At 39.2% G+C, this 24190-nt stretch overlaps 1 protein-coding gene across 1 annotated transcript in view; it reads right to left on the minus strand.

Moving 5' to 3' along the window:
* Positions 1–24190, minus strand: part of TMX4 (thioredoxin related transmembrane protein 4) — a 54711-nt gene that overhangs the window by 12432 nt on the left and 18089 nt on the right. The window contains exons 2-5 of the mRNA XM_063444004.1: positions 22302–22417; positions 14050–14095; positions 13212–13340; positions 11313–11358 (exon numbers count right to left, since the gene is read on the minus strand). Of these exons, the coding sequence (XP_063300074.1) occupies positions 11313–11358; positions 13212–13340; positions 14050–14095; positions 22302–22417 (337 nt within the window). The remainder of the gene's footprint in view (positions 1–11312; positions 11359–13211; positions 13341–14049; positions 14096–22301; positions 22418–24190) is intronic.

Here is a 24190-nt window from a genome sequence, read left to right on the forward strand (position 1 = left end):
CAGTTGTCCCATAAAGCAGCACTATCGTGCTATTTCCCTAATCACTTCCTCTTCTCTCCCTCTCTCAGGATCTTTTCTTCGTTTCTTCCTGTCTAATCTAGTTTTCTTTGAAAAATAAGACAAAGTAGGGACTACTTTGTCTTATGTATTTTTCCTACGCTTGACCCCCTCTGACCCACTTCCTGTGGGTCAGAGAAATAGTCCCACAATACTCACCCTTTCCTCCGTGATCTCGTGATGCCTCCTTTACTATTCCCGAACATCCTGTCATTTAGACAGGACACCTGCAAAACTACCTTTTTTCACCCTAACAGAATGAGTACAGTTTGTTCATTCATGTTAGGGCAACATTCGGTACTTTTAGTTTGGCTCGAAATTCAAATGAAATGCGGCTGCATTTCCACGGTATCAGGGAGCTATCTACCAATGGGCTGAAAGACCAAGATTGGTCTTTCAGCCAACTTTACTAATACAAAGTAAAAATTACTTAGTATTAGTAATTAATCTGCTCCTACTCGCTATATCGCGAGTAGGGGCATGTCTAGTAAACAATCATCTATTAACTAGCAGGTAACCAATCAGGTAAGGCTCACTATTTACCTATCAGAGCACACTTATTGGTTTGCTTAAACTAACCTAATCAGAGCGCTCTGAGTGAAATTGCAGGGCGTAGGAAGGCTTTATAAGTCTTTCCCCGCCCTGCAGAGCTTAGTCTGCATGGTGCCCTCTCAGGGTGAAGATGGATTATTTTTTATTAAGCGTCTGGATTTTTTTTTGGGGGGGGCGGGTTTTTTTTGTGCTCAGGTCTTTTTTTTTTTTTCTAAGTTCTTCGGGCTTAATGGATTTTAATTTGACCTTTTTTGGAGCTAAAAAAGAAGGTTTTAGAAAAAATACGACATCAACTAGTAAGTTTATTTTATTTATAGGTATTTGGTTTTATTGTTCCCCCTCACTATTTTTAGGGTGAGGGGGGTAGGTAGGGCTTTATTTTTGAGTGTGGGGTGACTAGGGGCTTAGGGACCCCATGTCACCTGGGGGGGGGTATTTTGTCATTTAGCCCCCACCCGTCGCCAATAGGTAGGGGTCGGGGAGGGAAACAATAGGTTCCCACATGGTCTTTTAGGGCACCCACCCGCCGCTCATGGGTGGGGGCCAGGGGGTCCCTATGTCCCCAGTTTAGCCACTGGCTGCTCACTGTTTAGTAGACATGCTGAGTAGGGGCATTCAGGAGATTTCAATCTCCCTTATGCTAATATGCAGGTCATATTGACCCCCATAGAGGGAAGGAGACCACAGGAGGCTTAAGAAGTGGCGGGGATCAATATGAATTTACAAATGAATTACTCCTTCTCCTGTGTTGGTTTTTCCTTATTTAACAATATTGACACCCCCGCTTCTATTTTTACATATTACAAGGAGGGAGCTGCGAGCCGGTAGCTCCCTTCTTGTAATAAACTGAACAAACGAACATCAACATTCGGTGTTTGTTAGTTTGTCTGAAATGTCTATTCATTCATTTGTCTTTCTGACGAATGAATAGACGAAATTCATGTCCGAATTTCAGACAATAGCGTATGCCCAAGTGTTTAACTGGGCATGCGTGGAAATTTCACAGCGCTATCTAGTGTGGGCATATGACGTGTCCCACAGGGCCTTCATCTGCCCACACAAAGATGGCAGTGCCCAGGACTAGGTCCGGGCACAAAATAAAGATTACAAAAAAAAGGTAATATGGGGGGTTTAGGGGCAATTAGAGGTAGGGGAGTCGGGAGGAGGGTTAAAATCAAACAGATGCAGCCATGACAATGCCGGTTTAACCTATCTCTCCCCAAGTGTCCCACAGAAGTAAAACACTAGAACGCATACCTCAAGAATAGCAGGACTGACCCAAAGGAACAACAATCTGTCACCACACCGGCTACCTGACAGGTAAAATAACCGAGCCATATCTACTGCAGCCCAACGGAGAGCCATTACCTAAAAGGATTATTTACAGAATACACCATGAATGGCAACATTGAAATCCAAAAATATAATTCAAAATCGCAAATTGGATATTCACTAGAGGAAACTGGGCAGTAAATTTGCCATAAAATAGAATTGCAATTCACAGCTTAAAAAATAAATAAAATAAAGTTAAAAAAGGGACTAGGGTACAGATATTTATCAATCTGCCGACTCTCCTTGACATTGGACATTCTGAGAGTTTTTTGTTGTCAGCCTTTCGCAAGTGACATAACAGGAACTAGAAAAACCTGCATCAAATAGGCAGTAACAAATCGTTTCTTTAACTACTAGAGATATACTTCTCTCCGCTAACAGAATATAGCCCTTTGTTAGAATATGGGAGAGATGACTCCCATTTGTAATACATTATAAAGAATAAAATCACTTGAAACAAACAATTAGCACACACACCTCTGAACTTCCTTTATTTATTGCAAATCCTCACAGCTTCCTAAGTGAGACATCTCATTGCTAGGAAGTGTCCAAAACGGCGTAACTAATCCTAGCATTCTCATTATTTATAAAGCGCCCTGCCTCTCTGACATATGTCCGTATCGCAAACGGCGTATAGCTGCAGAGAGGTTTGTTAATGACGGCAACCCTCAATAACAGCGATCTATGAAAGGGCAAACATTCTCATAAAGTAAAAGCAAATCTGAGAAAGCTCGGTGACAATGCCACAGCATTTCTAAAGAAAACCTGCATACATCCTGTAACAGGGAAAAATAGTCTCTGCAGAATAAATAAATAAAATTCACCAACAAAAATGATGTGAGCAGCAATGGGCTTTATTAAAATGCTCTCAATAGAACCACCTATTAAATAAAATACAATATTATTGACTACTGAGCCAACCTTTACAAAGCCACGAGGGACAAGAATGTATACAAGAGCCATTCATTGTGTGGGCCGGGAGAATCAAAGGTTTCCATTTAATAGCATTTCTTATAAGTCAACAGCATTCAACTGTGACGAGAAAGAGCACATAATCTAGTCGATAACAAAATGCTCAAGGTGCTTTATTCAACTGATCCATGGGTGCGTGTTTAACCCCTTCAGGACCTCCGTTATGCAAATCAGTTACTGTGACAGCTCTGACATGCCAATGGGTTATGAAACATGACTTACTCTAAATCTCAGTGTGGCCATTAAATAAAAGAAAGACCGTGATGGAGAAAGTCTGGGAGGGAGGAGGGATAAGTACGAACAAGGAATGGAGAGAAACGAGGAAAAAGGCAACAGGAATTAAGATTGGAGTCCCGTGATACGATTATCACGTTATTTTATTCTGTGGCAACCAAAGAAATCTCAAAATACCATATGGTGGCTGCCTTACGAAATTACTAGACAAAGGTTACTCAATAAATTGTGAATTGTTGGCAATACAAATTTCAGGTTTTAGACCAAAATAGCTGAATTGCCAGCTTTGGGTTCAGCTTGTGCAATGCTGCCTAAAATGAATACACCTAAAAAATTCTGATAAATAAAATTGTATTCATTAACCCGGTCAGTTCATCGAAAAACTGAAAAATGCATATTCCTTACGTCTAAGGTGGCAGTTCCTGGTTCTGAGTGTACATATAATTGCATTTTAGCTTTTTGTTTTCCAGTCAAGTAAATCAGACCAGAAGCTACGCAAGAAGACACTTTATCTCTCATAGTTAAGAATAGAGTTTCATCTTGCCGTGTGCGTGATTTTTACATGTGCGTGTGCATATTCATGCTTTGCATTGTTTGTTTGCCATATATAGATTATAAGGAACACTGTGAGAATAAAGCGCTTTCCTATCGCAGCCCACGGTTCAATGACTACACTTCTATCACGGCACTTTACGCCTGTCAGACTGGCAGAGAAGATGTGCTTTGTACTGGTGATGGCTAACCTTTGGCATTACAGCTGTTACAGTTGGCTCTGCCAGCCAAGGTCATCATGCGGAGGACATGTAAACAATCAGCATAGCTAAAAGTGACGCACATGATAGTAGGTCTCAATGTGTCTTGAAAACAACGTATGCGCAAATAATTTGCAACGCATACCAACTGCTCGCTTTCAACTAACTGTACAAATGTAAAAATTGCAACATGGGTCAAAAGACATAAATAGGGTTAGCACTTAGCAATAAAGAGGGGAAATAGGAAAGGGGTTTCAACCAGTCACCAAATTCTTTGTATTTATTCCTACTGCTAAGCTGTACAGAAGAACTCATTTTAAAGAAGAATTCTCCTTTCTCTGAAACTGGTAGTTCTTTTTCCTTATCCCAGTAAACATGATTGAAGCACTTACTGTGAATAGTGCACCAGGGGTAAGTAAAGCCTACATACCTCCACTGCACTTCTGTAATCAGGGTGACATCATATTGAAGGAGTGCTCATGTGAACGCTAGCATCTTTAGAGAAATACCATGAGCACATGTGCATGCTCACGCTTTCCATGGCTCTATCAATGTGCACAGGCCTGTATGGTACTGAAGGAGTTAAATTGCTATGCTATGGTTGTGCCAGGACAGCCAACAATGCAAAGCTAATTATAAAAAAGGAAAACTATTGTATCTCAGTCTACTACATGCAACAATTCTCTTTAAAATGTACAAGTCAGTCACTAGCAACATGAAACTCAAATGAACAGTCTTTTATTCAAACCTCCCAACTGTCCCGAATTTAGCAGGGCAGTCAAGATTTTGGTGTCCTGTCACTTTATCCCGTTTTTAGTCCACCTCATGGGGCACCAGACACCATGTTCCCAGAAACCCAGCAAGGGCACATCACAAGATCACCTTACATAGCGCATTTTACTGCTTCAGAAACAGTCTGAGAATGGGCTGTCTACCGCAGGGCCAGTCAGTGTGTCTGCCTATCAGCATGCTTTGCATGTAACCAGGCTAACACGGACCATTGGTATGACCCACCTGTTTCCAGGAGCAGACATCAATGATACCCACAACACCACTGGTTGGCCATTTCCACCCCAGTCATACGTCGCAATGGGAGGCTTGAATTTACTGAAAGACTGAATGCTGATAGAGAATGTTGTAAAAAAATAAGAGCAGCATCTATTTAATCACAACCCACAATGTGTGGTCGAGCTAAATCCAAGTATTTATAGTTTGAATGCCCAGCCACGGTTTAACATGTCCATTTAGGAAAAACACCTTAATTGGTGCAAAGAACTAGATACAGTACGTATTTAAAAGAACAATTAGCAAAAAAGGGTATATATATATATATATATATATATATATATATATATATATATATATATATATATATATATATATATATATATATATATATATATAAAACACACACTGACTATTGTTTAATCGAGAACGTTTTCTATTAGAGTTCTAGACTAGAAATATGCAGATATGCAAAAGACTATCGTGAGTCCACAAACCATGATGTGAGTGGTCCCATATCATAATCTTTACATTCACCAATTATTGAATTTGATGATATAAGCAAATAGCAGATAAAGAAACACAATTGGAAAACTGTTGCATTACCCATACATCTGGGGACTTGATTTAAAGGTGCTTTAAAAAGGAGTACTGCTTATCTGATATCAAATTAGGAAGTACTTAGCAAAAACCATTGGGAAGGAGATGCTTAGAGCATTAAAATAATCAAATTTACTATTCTGTGTCTGTAGTTGATGCAATTTTCTATTGTTTTTAGCCGTCAAATCTTAATCTTTTCAGTTGAACAGACCACTGTACCTCCCACTCCACTCAATTACAATAACCCATTTCTTATCTTTCGACAAAAACGAGAAGCTTGATGCATATTACCTCTACAAAAGGAAAGAAAATAGCTTTTTCGAATCCTTACGTAATTGCAATGAATGTGGTTGAGAAGACTTTTAATAATGTCCCTAAAGACACAGCCTTGCAACTGATCGGCTAAAAATGTGCGCATAGAGATAGTCTCGGAGGTCGGAGCTCCAGTTTTGGATAGCAAAGAAAAGTATTTCATGCATATCTATAAACCCTCACAGGGAATTCATTGTTTGCTAAAAAAATAAAAAAAATAAAAAAATAAAAAATACATTGTTTAAATAAAACAAAAAAAACAAAAAACATCTCTCACACAAATAATGTACTGAACAAAACTAAAATAACAATATAACTGCGGTATTGTAATGGAAACATTGAAGGTCACTGACAAAGATAAACTATTGATTAATGGACACCCTTGGGACAATAAACTTTGATGACAATTGTATCTCTTTTTTGTTAGCTTTCTCTGGTTTCTGACACACAGATAGACTGAGCCACTGAGCCAAGTATATAGAGGTGCTTTAGGGCTTAGTTCATTCAATTAGAAAATCAATGTGTTTGATTTCAAAAAATCGATCCCATCAAAAGCTCCCTTCAGATTGATTGCTGTTGTATTAGAGATAAAACCCCCTGCTGGTCCGAACCAATTTTAATTTCTTTTTTTTTTTAATTCTTTATTTTTGGTATGCAGGTAGTTACAACAGTGCCTGTGTCGCCACAACAGCGTTGACAGGCTCGTTTCTTAGTCATATGATAGCAGTATTGTGGCAGGTTGGGTATGCATAAATTTTTTAAATGAAAGAGGTTGAGCAGTAGTTTTACATTAAGTCATGGCAGAGTAGTCATCACGTTTAAATTTTTAGACTTAACAGGTTTGGTACATGTTATGCATTTTTAATTGAGTAGGTATAAAACGATTATTAAGTTACAGGCTTATGTGAATTTGTCAGTTGCAAACTTCTCCACACTACTGAAAATTGACCACCAGGGGGCAGCGAGTCACTGAGCTGGCCAGATTTAGCTTTAGATGATATCTATGCAGGTAAGCAATAATACCACTGGTTGTATTGTAATAAAGGATAATAATAATAACAAGAGGGGTATGTTAGATTAGATAATATACAGTGCTCTGCAATAATGTTAGGTACACACATATGTAAAAACATTTACAGCCACTTAGTTACTGGTTCGGCTGGCATCCTGGCCACCATCAAGTCCCCCTTTGTTTTGTTTTTCCGTTTGGTTGTTGGAATGCTTCGGCACTTGCTAGCCGGGTGTGTGTTCATTTTTGTGCTTCTAACTAGGGTTCTGTAGCTTGAGGTCAGAGACAAATAGATGGGATTACCCTTGTGATCACACTGTTGATTGGCAATTAGTGGTTGCCCGCCAAGGGGACCCCTCTATATATATATATTAAAGCTTTTTTTAAAAAGGGGATATAAGGACTGCTGTAGTAGTTATAGTCCCGATGTGTGACATGGTAGTATGGTGTTTGTCCCTGTATGGGCGATCCAGGCGAGTGCCGGTCTTAGGCGGGAGAAGAGTCCCTGTTGCCGTGCCGGTCATCGTGCACAGTATGGTGGCTGTAGTTGGGCAATCCTCGTTTGCCAGCCCGCATGCGGTATGGTAGGTAAGGCTAGGGTGTTGTGGTGGTGTCCCACTCTGTAGTTAGGCTGGTGGGGTATGAGGACGTACTCGCCTGTTCCCGCTCGGCTCACTTCGGCAGTCCGCCCGTGAGAAGTCAGGAGGGAGGGTGCACCAGTCAATCCTCGAGCATGGCTGGCTGGGCATGCAGTCTCCGCCATTTTAGAGGTAGACTCTGCGCTCTGGGTTCGACCTGCAGATGTTCCAAGTGCCGGTGTTAGGGCACTCAGCTGGGCCACGAGGTGGGGACCAGGATTACCCCCGCCGGTCCAGAGGGGGGGGGAAACAGGGCCAGACTCGCCTAGCCTCCTGCTTCTGCCTTGCCGCTGGTGGGCAGGATAGCTGGGCAGCGGCCGTCCACCCCACTCACCGCCCGAGCGGTCTCCATCATAGTTGACGGGGATCCCCCCACCGAGGGACTAAAACTCTTCAGCAAGCCTCTCCTCGGTACCAGGGTGGCTTCTTGCGTCGGGTCACAGCTACCAGTCGTTTGGCAGGTATGGAGTCGGTTTTTAAAAGGTAAAAACTGTGGAGTATTGTAGGAGCTACTCCATTTTGCGACCATCCGGCATGGCGGTCCGGCCCCGCCCCCCCCAATTTTAATTTCTAACGTGCTACCATAATCCATGGCGATTCCTTGGAAGCAAAATAAAAATGTAGTGTAGTATCTTGCAATATGTAAACAAGGCTAACAGTCAGAGGATATTGATAAAGAGCAAATGTAGGGCGAAGTTCTAAAAGAGGTTCCAATGGTATGGATCACAAGATATCACCACTTATCCCACAACAGCTCTTTCAAATAACCCCTATATTCACATCGTCCTTCACAAATGATCATCATCAGGTAAGCTTTCCTAAAATACTTTGCAATCCTGAAAATTATTGTGAAGAACTAATGGCTGCAGGTTCGGATAGTACTACAAACATTACACCACATGCGACTGGGTGACACTAAAGAGTAAATACAATTAAACGTAGACAAAGCCAAAGCACCAGACATGTTACACAATCACAGGTACTTAGGGAGCTTGATATAGTAATAAACATACCATTACTTTTTATTTTCTAGGATCGGTGTAAGAAAGATGCGTAGCTAAATTTAATGTTGGCAGAAAATCACACCTGGAAATTGAGGGAAGCGCATTTTGAACATGGTGATTATTGGAGTCAACGTGGTTTTACTTAGGGCATGCTACCCTACCATTCTACAATGAAGTGAGTAAAATTATGGATTAGGGTGTTTCATTAGTTGTAAACTAAAGTTTGCCAATTTATTTAACGCTGTTCCACACAAAATAACGCAATACAAAAAGAAAGAGAACTAATCAGATGGAATGCTTGTACCATGAAGGGTTTTTAAAATCAGAAAGAACGCAATTTCAACCTGAAAGGATTCCCTACATCCGAAGCTCACTCCCTTAGCTTGTAACGTCATAATGAACAAATTTCCGCATTATCTGCATAAGTTGTTGTATAGAGGTAGCCCATACTGCACTTGAGGAGCATGGGCAGGCAACTGGCAGATGAGACAAACGCAATCTTATCCACTTTGGAACAATTTTTTTGCAGTTTATTTGCAATGGGTTTACGTTGGAATAAAATAAATAAATAAATTAATTTCTGAATCTATGTAGACAATAGACTATGTATGCAATGTCAATCAGCAGCTGCAAAGTTCAGTGAGCTGTTTTTGTGGCCAGAAGTGTACTTCGGTTACTTGGAACCTGGGGCGGAAATGCATATGCCCCCCCCCCCCCCCTACACACCAGACTGTATCTCCCCCCTTCCCTTCTCCCCCTTGATTTTTCTCTACAATGCCCCAACACCCCTTTGTTAGGGAAATCACTCATAAAATTTACATTCATATACACACACATGCAAACTCCCACACACTCACATCCATATGCACACACACACACTCACACATCCATTGTATTTTAATTTAGAAAATGTTTGCTGATGTCTAGAGGTTTGCTGTTCGGATCAACCTGCAGCTCTGCACTGATGTCAAGGTTGGGGTGATGTTACATCCGATGATGCTCTGGGCATACAGTCACTCTCAGGCATTCATTCTATAGGATCATACATACATGTGTCAGTATGCACAGCACTGTGCGGGTTGAACTTCTATAGTATGCTCTGACTATGCTAGGACAGTCAGACACACAATGCAAAATTAAACACAAAAAAAGTCAAAGTAAAAAAAAAAAAAAAGGTGTTGCAATCCACAGCTACCATTCATTAAGCTATTGGATTGTGCAAATATTCCCATCTTGACAGTTCTGCTTTAAATGACATCTGCTGAGATACAGAGAAATGAGGATTTGACCTATCGAAGAAGGTCTTCTTTAAAGTAAGAACAATAAGCATATGGAAATTGCCTAGAGACGTCGTGCTGCTAAATGTAAAAGATACGGATTGAATTTTTATTTAATTTTTTTCACCCCCCCCCCCCCTCCCCCCCCCAAAAATGGCAAAACATAAGCAACAATCTTGTGGTTATTTTATATAATCACCTGTAATAGAAAACAGAAATTAAAAAAATAAATAATAAGATATTGTAAATAAAAAGATATTTAAGTTAAAAAATAAATAAATGCTGAAAATAAAGAATTAATGAACAGCAGATGGCGCAGTTGGCATCAGTCTGATTTGAGCCAATTTAAAAAAAAAAAAAATCAAAGAAAAATAAATGTCATAAAATAATAAATCAAATTAAAAAAGAGTTTAGTTCTTGTTCTTTGTTCTTTAATAATTAAATGTTTGATCTACACTGGGTAAAATGCTTTCTGATGTCCTACACTCAGCGCTTTCCATTTCTTTATTCATTTTTTTTTTTTTTATATTTCTACTTTTGAAAAAAGAACATATTTGTCTAAAGCAGTATTCCTAGAATGATAAAGCCGATTAAAATAGATTCTATAAACAAACACGAGACGGAGAGCTACAAAACGACATTACAAATTACAAATGTCTTGAGATTTAGAACAGTAAACTATGGAGATATATAGAAAGTGTGGTAGGAGTCCGTATGTGCAGTGCAGGTGTTTCTGCTTGAAACGAAATATTTTGTAATTGTGTGCAAGGGACTAATTGCAACCACAAAACACGTGACAATGGCATCCCAGAACTTTGTTTCAGGCTGCCTAACGTCAATTCTGTGCGTAATTTACATCTTTTGCACTGCACGCTGACAGACGTGAAAATATTTTCCTTGCAGGGGAACATTTTTTTTTAATCCCCTCCATCCTCTGTACTCCCTCCTTCCCTTCTCCAGCATGTAGCTCGCGCACGCGCTCTGAGCTGGTGAAATGATCCCTTTACAGGTTTCTTTCTGAAAAACATCCCCAGTGATGTCAGGAGGGGTCGCGGAAGATGGAGTAAAAACCACTATGGCATATTCAGCCAGAAAGGCCCTCCCTCTCAAAAGGGTTATAGTAACCCTGTAAGACTAGATGTGAAAACTACCCCCATCACAAACATAAAAAAAAAAACATTTTTAAATTAAGGACCATTTAGAGGCAAGGATACTTTCCAGATTCGATACAATAAAATAAAAGCGTTTTAGAGCAGTTAATTTTAATTTAGTGTTACAATCAACTGAGTAAAAGCAATGGACAACGTACTGGGGAAGTAATATAAAGTATGTATTAACAATGTTTCCTAATAGCATTTTTTTTATCATGACATGGTAATTTATAGTTATTACAGTAAAGAATAAGCAGTTAAACTTATTCCACAAAGAACCTTACAATTAAAGACACATATTAATAGATATATTGAACACATGGCTGACCGACAGCAATGCATATTTAAATATAGCTTCTGATCAATGCAAAAAAATCAATATTCCCCTCCAGAATAGATTAACATAGCGTCACTTACCCGGATCCATCCGGAGAGCTGAAAAAGACCAGCCATCCCAGACATCCTAGAATAGTAGAGGCTGGTATTAAAAATATGTACACAACATATGCAATCAATAAACATAAATATCAAATGAATAAACTGCTAGAGCTGCATGGAAAGAATTTAAAGGGAGACTTGATGGACCAACACAACTTTAATGTATATTTTGGACTTTTGCTCATTAACATGCTAGGCAAAATAATTTAGCATGTTAAAATCTTTGTCGTTTTTCAAGAAGGAAAAAGAAAAAAAACATTGCAGAATGAGGTACCATAGGTCTGCCTCCATCATGACAACTTAAACTGGGGAAGCTCCCCAACCACTTTTTTTGTTTGTTTGTTTGTTTTTGATGATGTTTGCAAAACAGATTTTGAAATCTCTCACTGCCATCTTGCATTGTAACAATTTTCGTGGAAGAGTAAATTGACTCTTCCCAATGTAAAAGATCTCCATTGTACTGGGGAAGGGAGTGTTGAGACAGATCATTTATTGTTGGCAGCTTCCTAAAACCTGATCAACACTACGAGCCTGTTACAACCACAAGGGGTACAATAAAATAGTTGGAACCACAATTTGGAGTCAGTGCTAAGGAGTTAAAACCAGTGCTCAGACTTAGAACAGGCTTAGTTTACTCAGTCAATCATTGTCCTATTTTCTTTTGTTTTTAAATATCATAGCTGCATATATCCAATTTATTCTGCCCAGAAGGTATTTTATGTGATGCAGTTTACAAGTTGTGAGAGGTTTCATTCATGAAAAATACATGAATTAAACTACTTCACAAGCAAACACAAGCCACGTGTAGATGACAAATACCATGGAGAAAGCTTTGGGAGAGTGTATTTAACCCCTTACAGCTTTAAATATTATTTAAGATAGCCATGTTAACTGATAGAGCATTGGCCACTTCACGACCAGAATCAAGTATAACATGTTTAATGTTCATGTGTTTTGCAAAATGAAATTTAGCCCATATTGCCTCACTCACTGACTTCTATTTATATGGTTATGAGTCATAACGTTCCTTCAGTCAGGGAAGAGGGGGCAGTGAATGGACTCTACCATTTACCTGTTATCATTACTTTGGCATTCCAGAGATTTAAAAAGATTGCTTTATTTCACTAAGTTGCCCTGCTAGTAATGCCTTCAGGATCCTTACAAATACTTTCAAGCAAGGCATTTCACATCATTGCAAGATCAAGGACACTGTTTACTATCTAAAGCTGTCCATATTCCAAATATCTTCATAAAGGCTGAACGAATAAGTGAAAAATAAAATTGGTGTAAACGGACATAATTTTAATTGTTACGTTTGTTTGCAAAGCAACCTATGCTTTTTAGGATATGTTTATATGCTAGCTATGCATCCCTTGCTTCAAATACATGTTATACTAATATTTTGAAATCAAAACGTTCTCAGTGGTGAAGGGGTTAATGTGTACCTGTCTCGGTAAACGGAACTCCCCCCCCCCCCCCCCCCCAATTCTTTATTTATGAAGCTAGTAATGCAAACAAACATGTATCATCGTGTAAGAGCATTATATTTTATACATACTTTGTGCTAGCAAAATGGCTAGAAAAAAAGATTCCAATTAAAAGCTCTCTAAAAATGTGGCCCCTCTCTCATCTAATCGAGTGACAGTGGAATACACGAGGGCCCCCCCACAGGTGGTCGTCCTATTCTGTTACAATTATATCCCCCCAGCATGCGTTACTGGGTTGCAAAAGGAATATAAAGACAATCTAATGCCAATGCACTGGCATTGAAGCCAGCATGTTGGTGTGATTAGGTAGGTTTGCCCTGCCTAGGTAAATGTCTCCACGCAAGGCCAATCTCAACAAATTCCATTCCCATGTCAACAAAGAAAAACTTACAAAATGGAGGATGGGGACTTCCAACAACCAATGGGTTCCACCAGCTTCCATTTCTCCTCTTTGATGAAGGACTGAAGTTCCTCAAAGATACGAGAGCCGTGATACCTCCGAAACACTCCATCCTTGGCACTGGGAGTTACAGAGATGAGAAGTTACATAAATCTTAATCAATCATAATCATATTCATAAATCATATTTTTTCTAGAGTAATCTGTATTTAGCTCCTGGTGTTTCATCTGCCTGGAGCCCACATCAGTGTTCCATTGGCATGCATGAGTCTGCAACACGAAGGTCTACAAAAAAAGTTGTTATGAAGACGCAGGATTTGCAACAGAATGCCACTTCCCATAGCTATCACTAGTGATGGCTGCTTGGAATTAAAGGAACACTATAGAATTAAGAATAATAAAGACATATTACTAAAGCTATAGTATTCTAGCAACTCGACTGCAACCTCCCAAATGAAATAACTTGCATTTTACTTAGTCTCTGCAATCTTTGCAGGACCAAACCCAGAAGTGGCCTTAGGCAGCATCATAAACACTGCTTTTTCTAAGACAAGGCAGCGTTTACACTGACAAGTCTGCAGTGACAGGCTCTAGACACCAAAACCACTATACAAAGCTGACTATAGTATTAATGGAACTTGGAAGCTTTTTTTGTTACGTTTGCTTTACGATATATTCGTTGCGTTGGAATTTCAATGAATTTCTAAATAATTCAGTATACATATTTTAACGAATATTTGAACTTTATGAAATACTCAAAATGTGACAGAACACATTAAACAAATAAATAGATAGAGATGTATTAAAAAAAATAAAAAATCATAACTTACTGAAAAATAGTTGGAAGCGTTGTGACGAAAAAACGCCCACTCAGCCCTGTAAAAAAAAAAAATAAACATAGGTTTGCAGGGGTAAAAAGATAAAAAGCACACACAATTACATAAATAATAACAACAAAATTACACACTATGCCAACTAAATACCTATAACAAGTAAGGCTAGGATTAGCCTAAAATTACTGGGTGGAAAGCATACAACCACACCAGTATATCTACAATAGGTGTTTTCAAGCCATGCACTCAATAATAAAAAAATAATAAACTGAAATAATTAAAAGTAAAACGTGTAGCAAATAAAAATAAATGTTTTGCAGAATTCTACAACTTAATTATCCTGAGTCCCTCCCAATTATCTCCTGCACTCTAAAACATTTTCTTCTTGCCCATTATAGCAGCTGGTACTCAATGTCACATCTCCATTTCTGCCCTTCCCAGGACACACATGTCATAGCCTGTCCAGAATTAGTGGAAGTTACATTCCTAGGAGCCAGCAGCAGTCATTAATTCGGTAAATAATTTCCCCCCTTCTTAAAAATGGATATATTGGTTGAAAGGTTGAGTAGATGTTTCCCCAGGTCCCCTTCTGATACATCAAAAAATGATACAGGCTTAATTAAGGACAATTGCTGTTGTCCATCTATATCCCGTTGCATCCTCAAGATTAAAGGTACCCCAACCCTTCTACTAACCCCATTTTTTGCCCTAAATATAATGTAATATAAGAGATATGAAATACTGAAGTATGTGTTATGGGAATGATCATACTCAATCATATTTGTGCTTCCAATACAAATCTAAATCTTTCTCTTTCTAAAACACAGACAAAGAGAAATTCACAAAGTTAGACAGCCCTGCAGCCTTTTGTGTTTTCCCAACAAATATATTTAATTTTTTGTTATGCTTTGTGAAAAAATATAATCTACGAACTGAACAGAAAATAAACAAGAGAACACTAAAACACTTTTAGTGGTTTAAGCCTTATACTTTTGAGGATTAAAATAAAACATATGCTCAGGAGAACACCTTGCCAAGGTGACTTTACCGAGACAAAATAACTGCTTTGTTGATACAAACAATTTCACTTTCCCTAGATCAGCATGCTCTGTGTGTTTAATTTAGTGGGTATAAGAATGCATGCCAACATTCTCTAAAAAAAAAAATAACTTTATTTTATACAGCCTTGTTCGCTTCCGTCAGCACCCTCCCACAGTATGTAGCCAAGCGAAGAGAAACACAATGTCTCTGTGTTTCATCCTCCAATGCAATGAGGTCCTTTGGGCTGTGCCAGAAACTAGCTAGGTTGTGATGTCAATTGCTAAATCACGGGAACTGTAGTGGTTATGGTGCCATGAGTGTGCTGGCACCCTCCCAGACTAAACTGTCAAACCATTTTAGAACGGTTTGACAACCCATCTCGGTCCTTCACACTGGACCCCTTTCTCAAGAGATGCTGTATTTTTTCACTGATCTAATCAGGTTCGATTGAGGACCACTGATTGGATAGAACAGCTCAGTTGATTCTTTCAGCAAATGAACCCTGCTATGCAGGGCCCTGCTTTTCTGTATAGAGCTACCTTGTTTCCCCAGTAAGGTGAATCCGGATGCAGGGCTGCGGCTCAGGAAACCGGAGGCACCCAGGCAAGTTGTCATACCATTCTAAGACAGCTTGGCTACATACTGTGGGAGGGTGCCAGGACATTCCGAATACCATGTCCACTGCACCTTCATATTATTATTATCGCCATCTATATAGCGCCAACAGATTCCGTAGCGCTTTACAATATTATGAGAGTGGGGGATGTAACTATAAATAGGAAAATTACAAAAAAAACTTACAGGAACAATAGGTTGAAGAGGACCCTGCTCAAACAAGCTTATAGGTGGTAGGGTATAAGACACGTTAGGACAGGAAATATCAATAAAATAGGGTGGGAGTGAATCAGAGCTGGAGGAGAGAGTAAAGAACTGCCCTATAGGAGAGAGCAAGAGACAGGTATGTGAGGTAGAGCTTACTCTGGGAGGCAATAAGCTTTCCTAAAGAGATGGGTTTTAAGGCCCTTCTTAAATGATTGAAGACTAGGGGAGAGTCTAATGGCAGTGGGCAGGCTTGTCCATAGGAAAGGAGCCGTCTGCGAGAGGTCCTGCAAGCGCGAGTTGGCCGTACGGGTGCGAGCAGCGGTCAGTAGGTGGTCACGGACAGAGCAGAGGGAATGAGGAGGGGCATACCTATGGATCAGTGAAGAGAAATAAGAGGGGCTAAAATTGTTCAGTGCTTTAAATGTATGGGTTAGCACTTTGAATTGACTCCTATAGGATACAGGAAGCCAATGTAAGGACTGACAGAGGGGTGAGGTGTGAGAGGGCCGACTAGAGAGGAAAATTAGTCTAGCTGCAGCATTCATTACAGACTGTAGCAGGGCAATACGGCTTTTGGGGAGACCAAATCAGGAGAGGGTTACAGTAATCCATGCAGCAAATTACTAGAGCATGGACAAGCTCCTCGGTAGCATCTTGTGTAAGAAAGGGGCGGATGTGGGCTATGTTTTTGAGTTGGAACCTACGGGATTTGGCAACAAACTGGATGTGAGGCTCAAAGGTGAGACCAGAGTCAAGTATGACGCCAAGACAGCGTGCTTGCAAGGATGGACTTATGTGGATATCACGGACTTGAAGGGAGAGCGAAAGAGGAGGATCAGTATTAGGAGGAGGAAAGACAAGGAGTTCAGTTTTAGAGAGATTGAGTTTCAGAAACTCGAGGACATCCTGTCAGAGATGGAAGAAAGGCAAGCAGTGACACGTTGCAGGGCGGCAGGGGAGAGGTCCGGAGAGGAGAGGTATATCTGTGTGTCAACAGCGTACAGGTGGTAGCAGAATCCAAAAGAGGCAATAAGTTTGCCAAGGGAGGCAGTATAAAGAGAAAATAGAAAGGGACCAAGGACAGAGCCTTGGGGAACTCCAACCGAGACAGGACGAGGGGAGGAGGTATCCTTGGAAAAGGAGACACTGAATGAGCGTTGGGAGAGACAGGAGGAAAACCAAGAGAGGACAGAGTCACAGAGACCGAGCGATTGAAGAGTTTGAAGGAGGAGAGCATGAGCAACGGTGTCAAAGGCAGCAGAGAGGTCAATGAGAATTAATATGGAGTAGTGACCTTTGGATTTAGCTGCGATTAGGTCATTAGTAACTTTGATAAGAGCAGTCTCAGTAGAGTGAAGAGGATGGAAGCCAGACTGAAGAGGGTCAAGGAGAGAGTTGGAATTGAGGAAGCGAGACACACGGGTAAAGACAAGTCTTTCCAAAAGCTTTGATGAGAAAGGGAGCAGAGATATTGGATGATAGTTAGAGGGGAGCATGGGTCAAGAGATTTTTTTTCAGGATAGGTACTACAGTGGCATGTTTAAGGTCAGCAAGAACAGTGCCAGAAGAGAGAGAGCAGTTAAAGATGTGTGTAACAAATGGAAAACTACATACAAAGACGTTTTTTTAAAAAAAGTTTGTGTAAACACTGCTATAGACAAAAGTAGTTGCCACTACCAACCCTGGTTAGATAGCGCTCCGAAAAGCCAAATACTTAGACTCAGGAGAAATTGTTCAGAAATAAGAGATTTTAATACACAAGCCGATTTCTTAAAAGAAAAATTTGTTGAGAAGAACTACTCTAAAATAGAACTTGAAAATACCATTAGGGATATCCAAAAAAAAAGATAGAAATTAACTTCTAAAATATAAACCTAAAACCACAGATATAGCGATGCCTTTACCGATCATCTTCAATTTTAATAATAAAAGCAATAATGTAAAAAAGATTATAAGAAAGCACTGGCATCTTCTTAAACAAGACGAAACATTAAACAAAATTGTACCCGAGCGCCCAAATATTATATTTAGGGGAGCCCAAAATTTCAAGTCAATACTAACCAGAATTTTACCAGAGAAACTAAAAAGACCCCCTCTGTATCCTTTTTTCCACAAATTAAAGGTTTTTGTAAGTGCAAAATGTGCATAGTTTGTAGAACCACTGACCCTGATGTCCCTCACAAAGTAACTGAATTTGTATCAAAAAGGACAAACAAGGTCTACAAAATAAATGACTTTATTAATTGTTCCACGAAAAAAAGTTATATCTCTGCTTGAATGCCCCTGTGGCCTCCAATATGTTGGAATGACCACAAGGTGCTTGAAAACGCGTCTAAGCGAACACTGCAGAAACATTAAAAATGGATACCAGAATCACTCAGTATCCAAACACTTTATTATACACAATAAAGACCCTAAAATGTTAAAATGTATTGGAATACAAAAATGTGTGGCTCCGTGGAGGGGCAGAAATATTAAAAATATTATAGGTAAAAAACAAATGGAGTGGGTTTACAAACTTAAAACCCTTGTACCACATGGTCTTAATGTAGATTTTGATTTGTTTAATTTCTTATAACTCTGTTATTTGTTATCTTCCATGGTTATGTTCTTTTACCCATTCTTTTCTCATTTATTTATATTCAAGTTTTATTCTATGTTTTTCCTGTTGTTTTTACTTATTTGTTATTGATTTTTATGCCACCATGCCTGATCACACTGTTTTCTAGATCAGGCATGATGTTCATAATTATATTTTCCAGCCGGCCGCAGCTTTGTGTGAGCCGACTTGATTTTATTATTTCTATGACGACGGCTATATAGCCGCCTCATACATTCCACGCCCCTTTAGTGACGACGGCCGCAGCTTTGTGCTAGCCGTCGTCACTACCGTTCACGTCCCTCCCCTTGACGCCAGCCACATGTTTTATGCGTGCTGACGTCAACAAACCGCGCCCCTCTTTCAGGCGTCAGCTGTATCTCCCAAACGTGCTGACGCCTTCCACACGTTGTTACTGAGACGGCGGCGGCTGCGCAGTGCTCGCCGGCGTCCGACTACATCCCCCAGCAATCCCTGTCTCTATGCCGGTCACGTGACCGCGCTCCATTTTCTTATTTTCTTATTTTTTTATGCACATATCTTGTTCGTTTTAAATATGCATTTATATATTTAAGCTGCTATTATGTACCTTTATTCTTATATATTGTATTTTTTCAGTTTTTATTATGTTTTTATTATATCAATCCCAACCCTTTTTGTGATTGGTTACCTACATTTTGGCGCCAATTTCAAAGGATTGTGTTTGCTATTTATTGATTCTTTTGCCAGGTATCAGGTTCTTTCCCCATATTGATAACGCCGTATTGGCGAAACGCGTTTATGGTTATTATATTGTGAATTTTTAAATATTAAAGTATATTTGGTTACTTTTAATTGTACTATTTATCTTTTAATACACATTAATCTACTTTTTACCTGGCATCCTTTTACCACACCGGACTCCAAGTAATCCTAGGTGGTGATCATACCACCAACGCTATCACCAAGGAGCAGTAGATCTGCTCCTATCTTGTGAGTACCCATTTTACCTTATTATTTTATTCAAAAGTGTTTTACACAGTGAACACTAGTGGCTGTTTCTTTCTACCCGAGTGTTTATCATATCACGGACGGAGGAAACAGATCACAGACGAAGGAAATCCACCTCATATCCTATAAGCGGGGATTAAACCGCTGCACGCCTTTCACACCAGAGCGGGTTTTAGCTCTTGTAAATGTGAGTTTGCATTCAAGATTTTTATATTTTCACCACCTCTGCTATCAAACATACTACACTATTTGGTTTCCTATATATCTTTTGTCTCTTGCATATGAGCTGATCCATAAGGAAGAACATAACAAGGACAGATTGTTCTGGATCGAATACTGCCATACAACACGACACCAATAGACGTCTCTAGATAAGACTTTCTCTTTTTATCCACTTATTTCATCTGGACTATTCACCTAGTTTTATCAGGCACAGCCCTTACTTTTATTTGCGCTCTTTGTGTTAGGGTAGGCACAAGACAAGGGGAGAGAGATCTGATGAGGTGAGATGGGACAGGATCGAGCGGGCAAGTGGTGGGGCGAGAGGAATGGAGAAGCGCAGCCACCTCTTGACAGGATAGCACTCTCAGCTAATTATGTCCGTTGCTCATTTTTCCAATAGACATTGAAAATTTGGAAGTGTAAAGTCCATATTATCTATGCAGCTGAGAACAGAGGTGGAATCCAGGTGCTGGAAAGTCACACATTTCGACAAACCACTCCTAAAGGATTTGCCAAAAATCAGGAGACAGAGCCCATAGAGTATTAGCAACATAACCCCCACAATGAGAGACAGCGGTTTGGTTTCCCACACTGTCCTTATAATTGAAGGCAAATACTTTTGTAAGTGTTACAGTGAGAACAAGTATGTTGTCTTCAAAACTGCTTGGAATACATTTCCAGGACTAAATGTATCAAAACCCTGTTACTTTGCAATCAAAGAACAATGTTATACTCTAGAGGCCTCCCCCACTCTTGCAAATCATGGTGTGGTAAAATAAATGGAAAGTCAGCATCAAAGATTATTAACCTTTTTTGAAATTTCTCACACACTGTTTACGATGTTCCCCACATCTTATCTTCTGTCTGAATTTCCTTTTCAAATCACACTACAGTTTTTCTCAACACATCAGTTACAATTCACTTTTAAAAGTCTTCCCGGGAGCACTCAATTCCCAGTCCACATGTTTTTCATAACTTATTCAAAGATTTTTCAGAAACAAAAAAAGGGGAAAATATTCTAAAGCATTGCTGTAGCATAAATACACAATGTATAGAAACTTTAAAAAAGCAAAAATATAGGATTGTTATAGACGTCTGCTGCTCTTAAAGGTTCTCAGAACTCATAGCGTGGGCAACAAGTAGAATCAGTCCAAATTCCCCAAGGTATAATCCAAGCTGGATTATATGTTGTATCACACTTATGCTCCTTGGTTTAATATTACCCAAAGTTAAAAGGTAAAGATAGGTAAAACATAAAACAAAAAAACACCAAAAAAAGTGATTGATATTCACAATATAAATAATATATACAAGAAACTGCAAACTATACAGGTCTGCCTGTTAGAGGACTACACCCAGCTTTAAATGTTCTGATTCAAATGGAATAGCTTGTCTGTTGTAATAGATGTCTTTAAGTGCTTTTAATGGAAAGGTAACAGCTAGTGGAACTTCCATGCATTCTAGGGAAAGACTATAGGGAAGGCGGTTTTTCCCGACCAGGCCACTGGTGGAACTAATTGCTGCCTACATCTAAGGCTACTACTAAAGCAGATTGCATTGTTGATGGTTATTCTACTATAAAAAAAAACGGGAACGGGCGTGTATGTCTTGGTTATTACAGAATTGCTATGTAAATCTTCATCAAGGAAAATAAGCAGAGTAAGTGAAACAAAACCACAAATACTTATAGAAAACCTACAGACTATGAACACAAGGAAAGAATAGTCAAGGAGGGGACTAAAGAAAAAGAAAAGGAAATTAAAAAAGAAAAAAGAGGAAGGGCGAAATTAAGGTATTGGGTTGGGATGGAGTAACTGTGCGAGGAAAGGACTAGAAATGTCACAAAAAACGGATTTAAAAACTAACCACGTACATGTTCTTCTGACAGAGTCAATACTATGAGCAGAATATGAGTTTGGGAATAAAAGCATATGGCATAAGTGATAGAGACAAAAAAATGTAATCACTGAATGGCAAAGTTGAGTCCTCATTTACTGCAGCCTTCATTAAACTAATCATGTTTACCATTTATTGATGAGATAATGGAGTTACTAAGAACGCTGTGTTTAAAGGGACACTAGGCACCACAATCACTTCATCTAAAATAAGTGATTTGGGGGCAGAGATGCTGCCCCTGTAGCCTTACTGTTGTAAAAATGGCAGTTTCTAAGAAATGTCTCTCTTAACATTTTGGTATTCCCACATCTACTGATGTCTGTCAGGGAGTCTGCTACTTGCAGTTCCGGACAGACATAAATTCAATTATTGAGTCTCTTTGCACGCTGATTCCAGGTGTCAAATAGATTCCATGATGGAATCATAGTGAAGCACTGGATTGATGGAGAGTGGCAATTGCTGTGCATCCACTGTGTCATACTGACAAGCTTGAAGAATACCTTGGATGTGGAATATATTTTAAACCACATCCAATGCATAATTCAACCTTGTCAGGGAGTTTCGTTCATGTTTCTTTATGAATATAGGTACATGGGAGAGCAAGAAAGATTCCTTTAAAAAAAAAAAATTATTATATATATATATATTATATACAAATATACCCATCACTGTAGTATACCTGGTTCTTGTGTGACATCAACTTTCCCAACATTAATATCAAGCGTGCTGCTTTTTTCTCCCAAATTCTCCCAGTCTGCATGGATTTGTTGGCACGCAGGACACCATGGAGCATAGCTGGACAAAACAGAAGTGGATTTTGGGTTAAAGTACTTATAAACATTCAATACATCGATGAAAGAACACAATACAAAGCAAACTGACAAAATGCAAAAACATTAAACCACAACAAAATGTTTTGACAGACAAGCTGAGGTCTCTTATCACTAAACTGCCAGTGAATTAATTCATTACCGACAGAGTTATTTATTTACCAAAGTGAGATTTGTTGGGAATTCACAGTGAATTCCAAATTAGTTAAACTTGAAAAATTCTCCAAGTCATCTATAACTCCAGTTCAGCTACATTGGCCTTAAATTTTAAATTCCCTTTGAATTCCTAACAATTCTTAATTTAGTGAAAACCGTTTAAACAAACATCAGACATTAATCACACCTCTCCTTTTCAGGATAACTCTTCAGTATCAAATTCACTCAGATTCAATTGTAAACCCTCCAAACACTAACCAGTCAAAACCCAGAATATTTTTTGTCTTTTTGGAAGTTATTACCACCCGTTCAGCAGCGGAAAGCAAGGAAAAATGCAAAAGTCTTTACTTTACCCTCAAATATACTTATTCTTGTAGAGTCATAGCAGGAGCACTTATCTGAGGTGTCCACATGTCACAAGTTTAATGGCTCGGCCTGGTGACACTAAACCGTGACTATTGAATGGTTATTTGAGTACACATTTACTCACTGCTGCAGGACTAAGTGTCTGTCTCAGGAGTTGCCCCGTCAACATAGTTTAGTTGTCTACTGTCAATTACATAAACCAGAATCACTTGCTGCAGGTTGCACTGAATAAAGACTGTACCCATTACAAAATTATCATTTCTCTGGGATCTACTAAAGGAACCTTGATTCAGTATCTCTTTAATGCATTAAATAGTGTATTGTGTGAATACATTTATAAAAAAAAAAAAAAAAAAATGAAAAAAATTGAAACTAATGAAAAGATACTCAGATGTAAAATAACAGCATCTGCAGTAATATCGCTTATCTTTCTATAGCACTCACGCAGATGTGAACTTCTGTAACGAGAAAATTAAATGATGTGTTAAAGCAAAAATAAAGAATGAGAGCTCTGAGGACGGACAACGGCTTACAGAGACTAAATAGCTTGCCCCTCGGTAAATCCCTGCTCAGGTCTCAACATAGTTTTTGCTCACTTGTGCCATTACAGAGAACATATCTGAATCATATCCGACTGGTCCCACCTGTAAGGGCAGTCCAGATCCGAAATCCAGATCCAGCAAGATCTTGCATACTTGTTTTTTACTCTCCTTAAGTTTAAAGGGTAATCCAGACGTGGCCCCCCTGTTCACGGTGCCTAGAGAGATATTGGCTATACCTCACTAACAAGATTGAAACAATCGTATGGGGTTGCTGAATCTCTCGCGCAGAAAGAGCCAGTCTGCATTTTGGATCTGTCCGGCCCTTTTGGGTGGGATCAGTCTGATATGAAAATGGCACAAGATGAACTAAAACCAGCTTGATAACTGAGTGGGGTTCCACCGAGGGGCCGGATAATTGAGCTGTTATCCGTTCTCAGTTCTCTATCGTAACTTGTTTTTTGCTCTCCTTAAATGACATGTGGCACAACTAGGAATATTTTGGCCGAAATAAGGGAATAATAATTTGGAAAGCGGAAAAGCTCCAACAAATAACAAAACAGCCTAAAAAGTAAACACCGCACTTTTTATACATAATCGCCAATATTATAATCGCATCAAGACTTTGAAAGAACACAAACAAACAAATAAGGTAAAAACAAATACACAATAATATT

This window comes from Pelobates fuscus, chromosome 2 (assembly GCF_036172605.1).
Source record: "Pelobates fuscus isolate aPelFus1 chromosome 2, aPelFus1.pri, whole genome shotgun sequence".
Classification (NCBI taxonomy): Eukaryota; Metazoa; Chordata; class Amphibia; order Anura; family Pelobatidae; genus Pelobates; species Pelobates fuscus.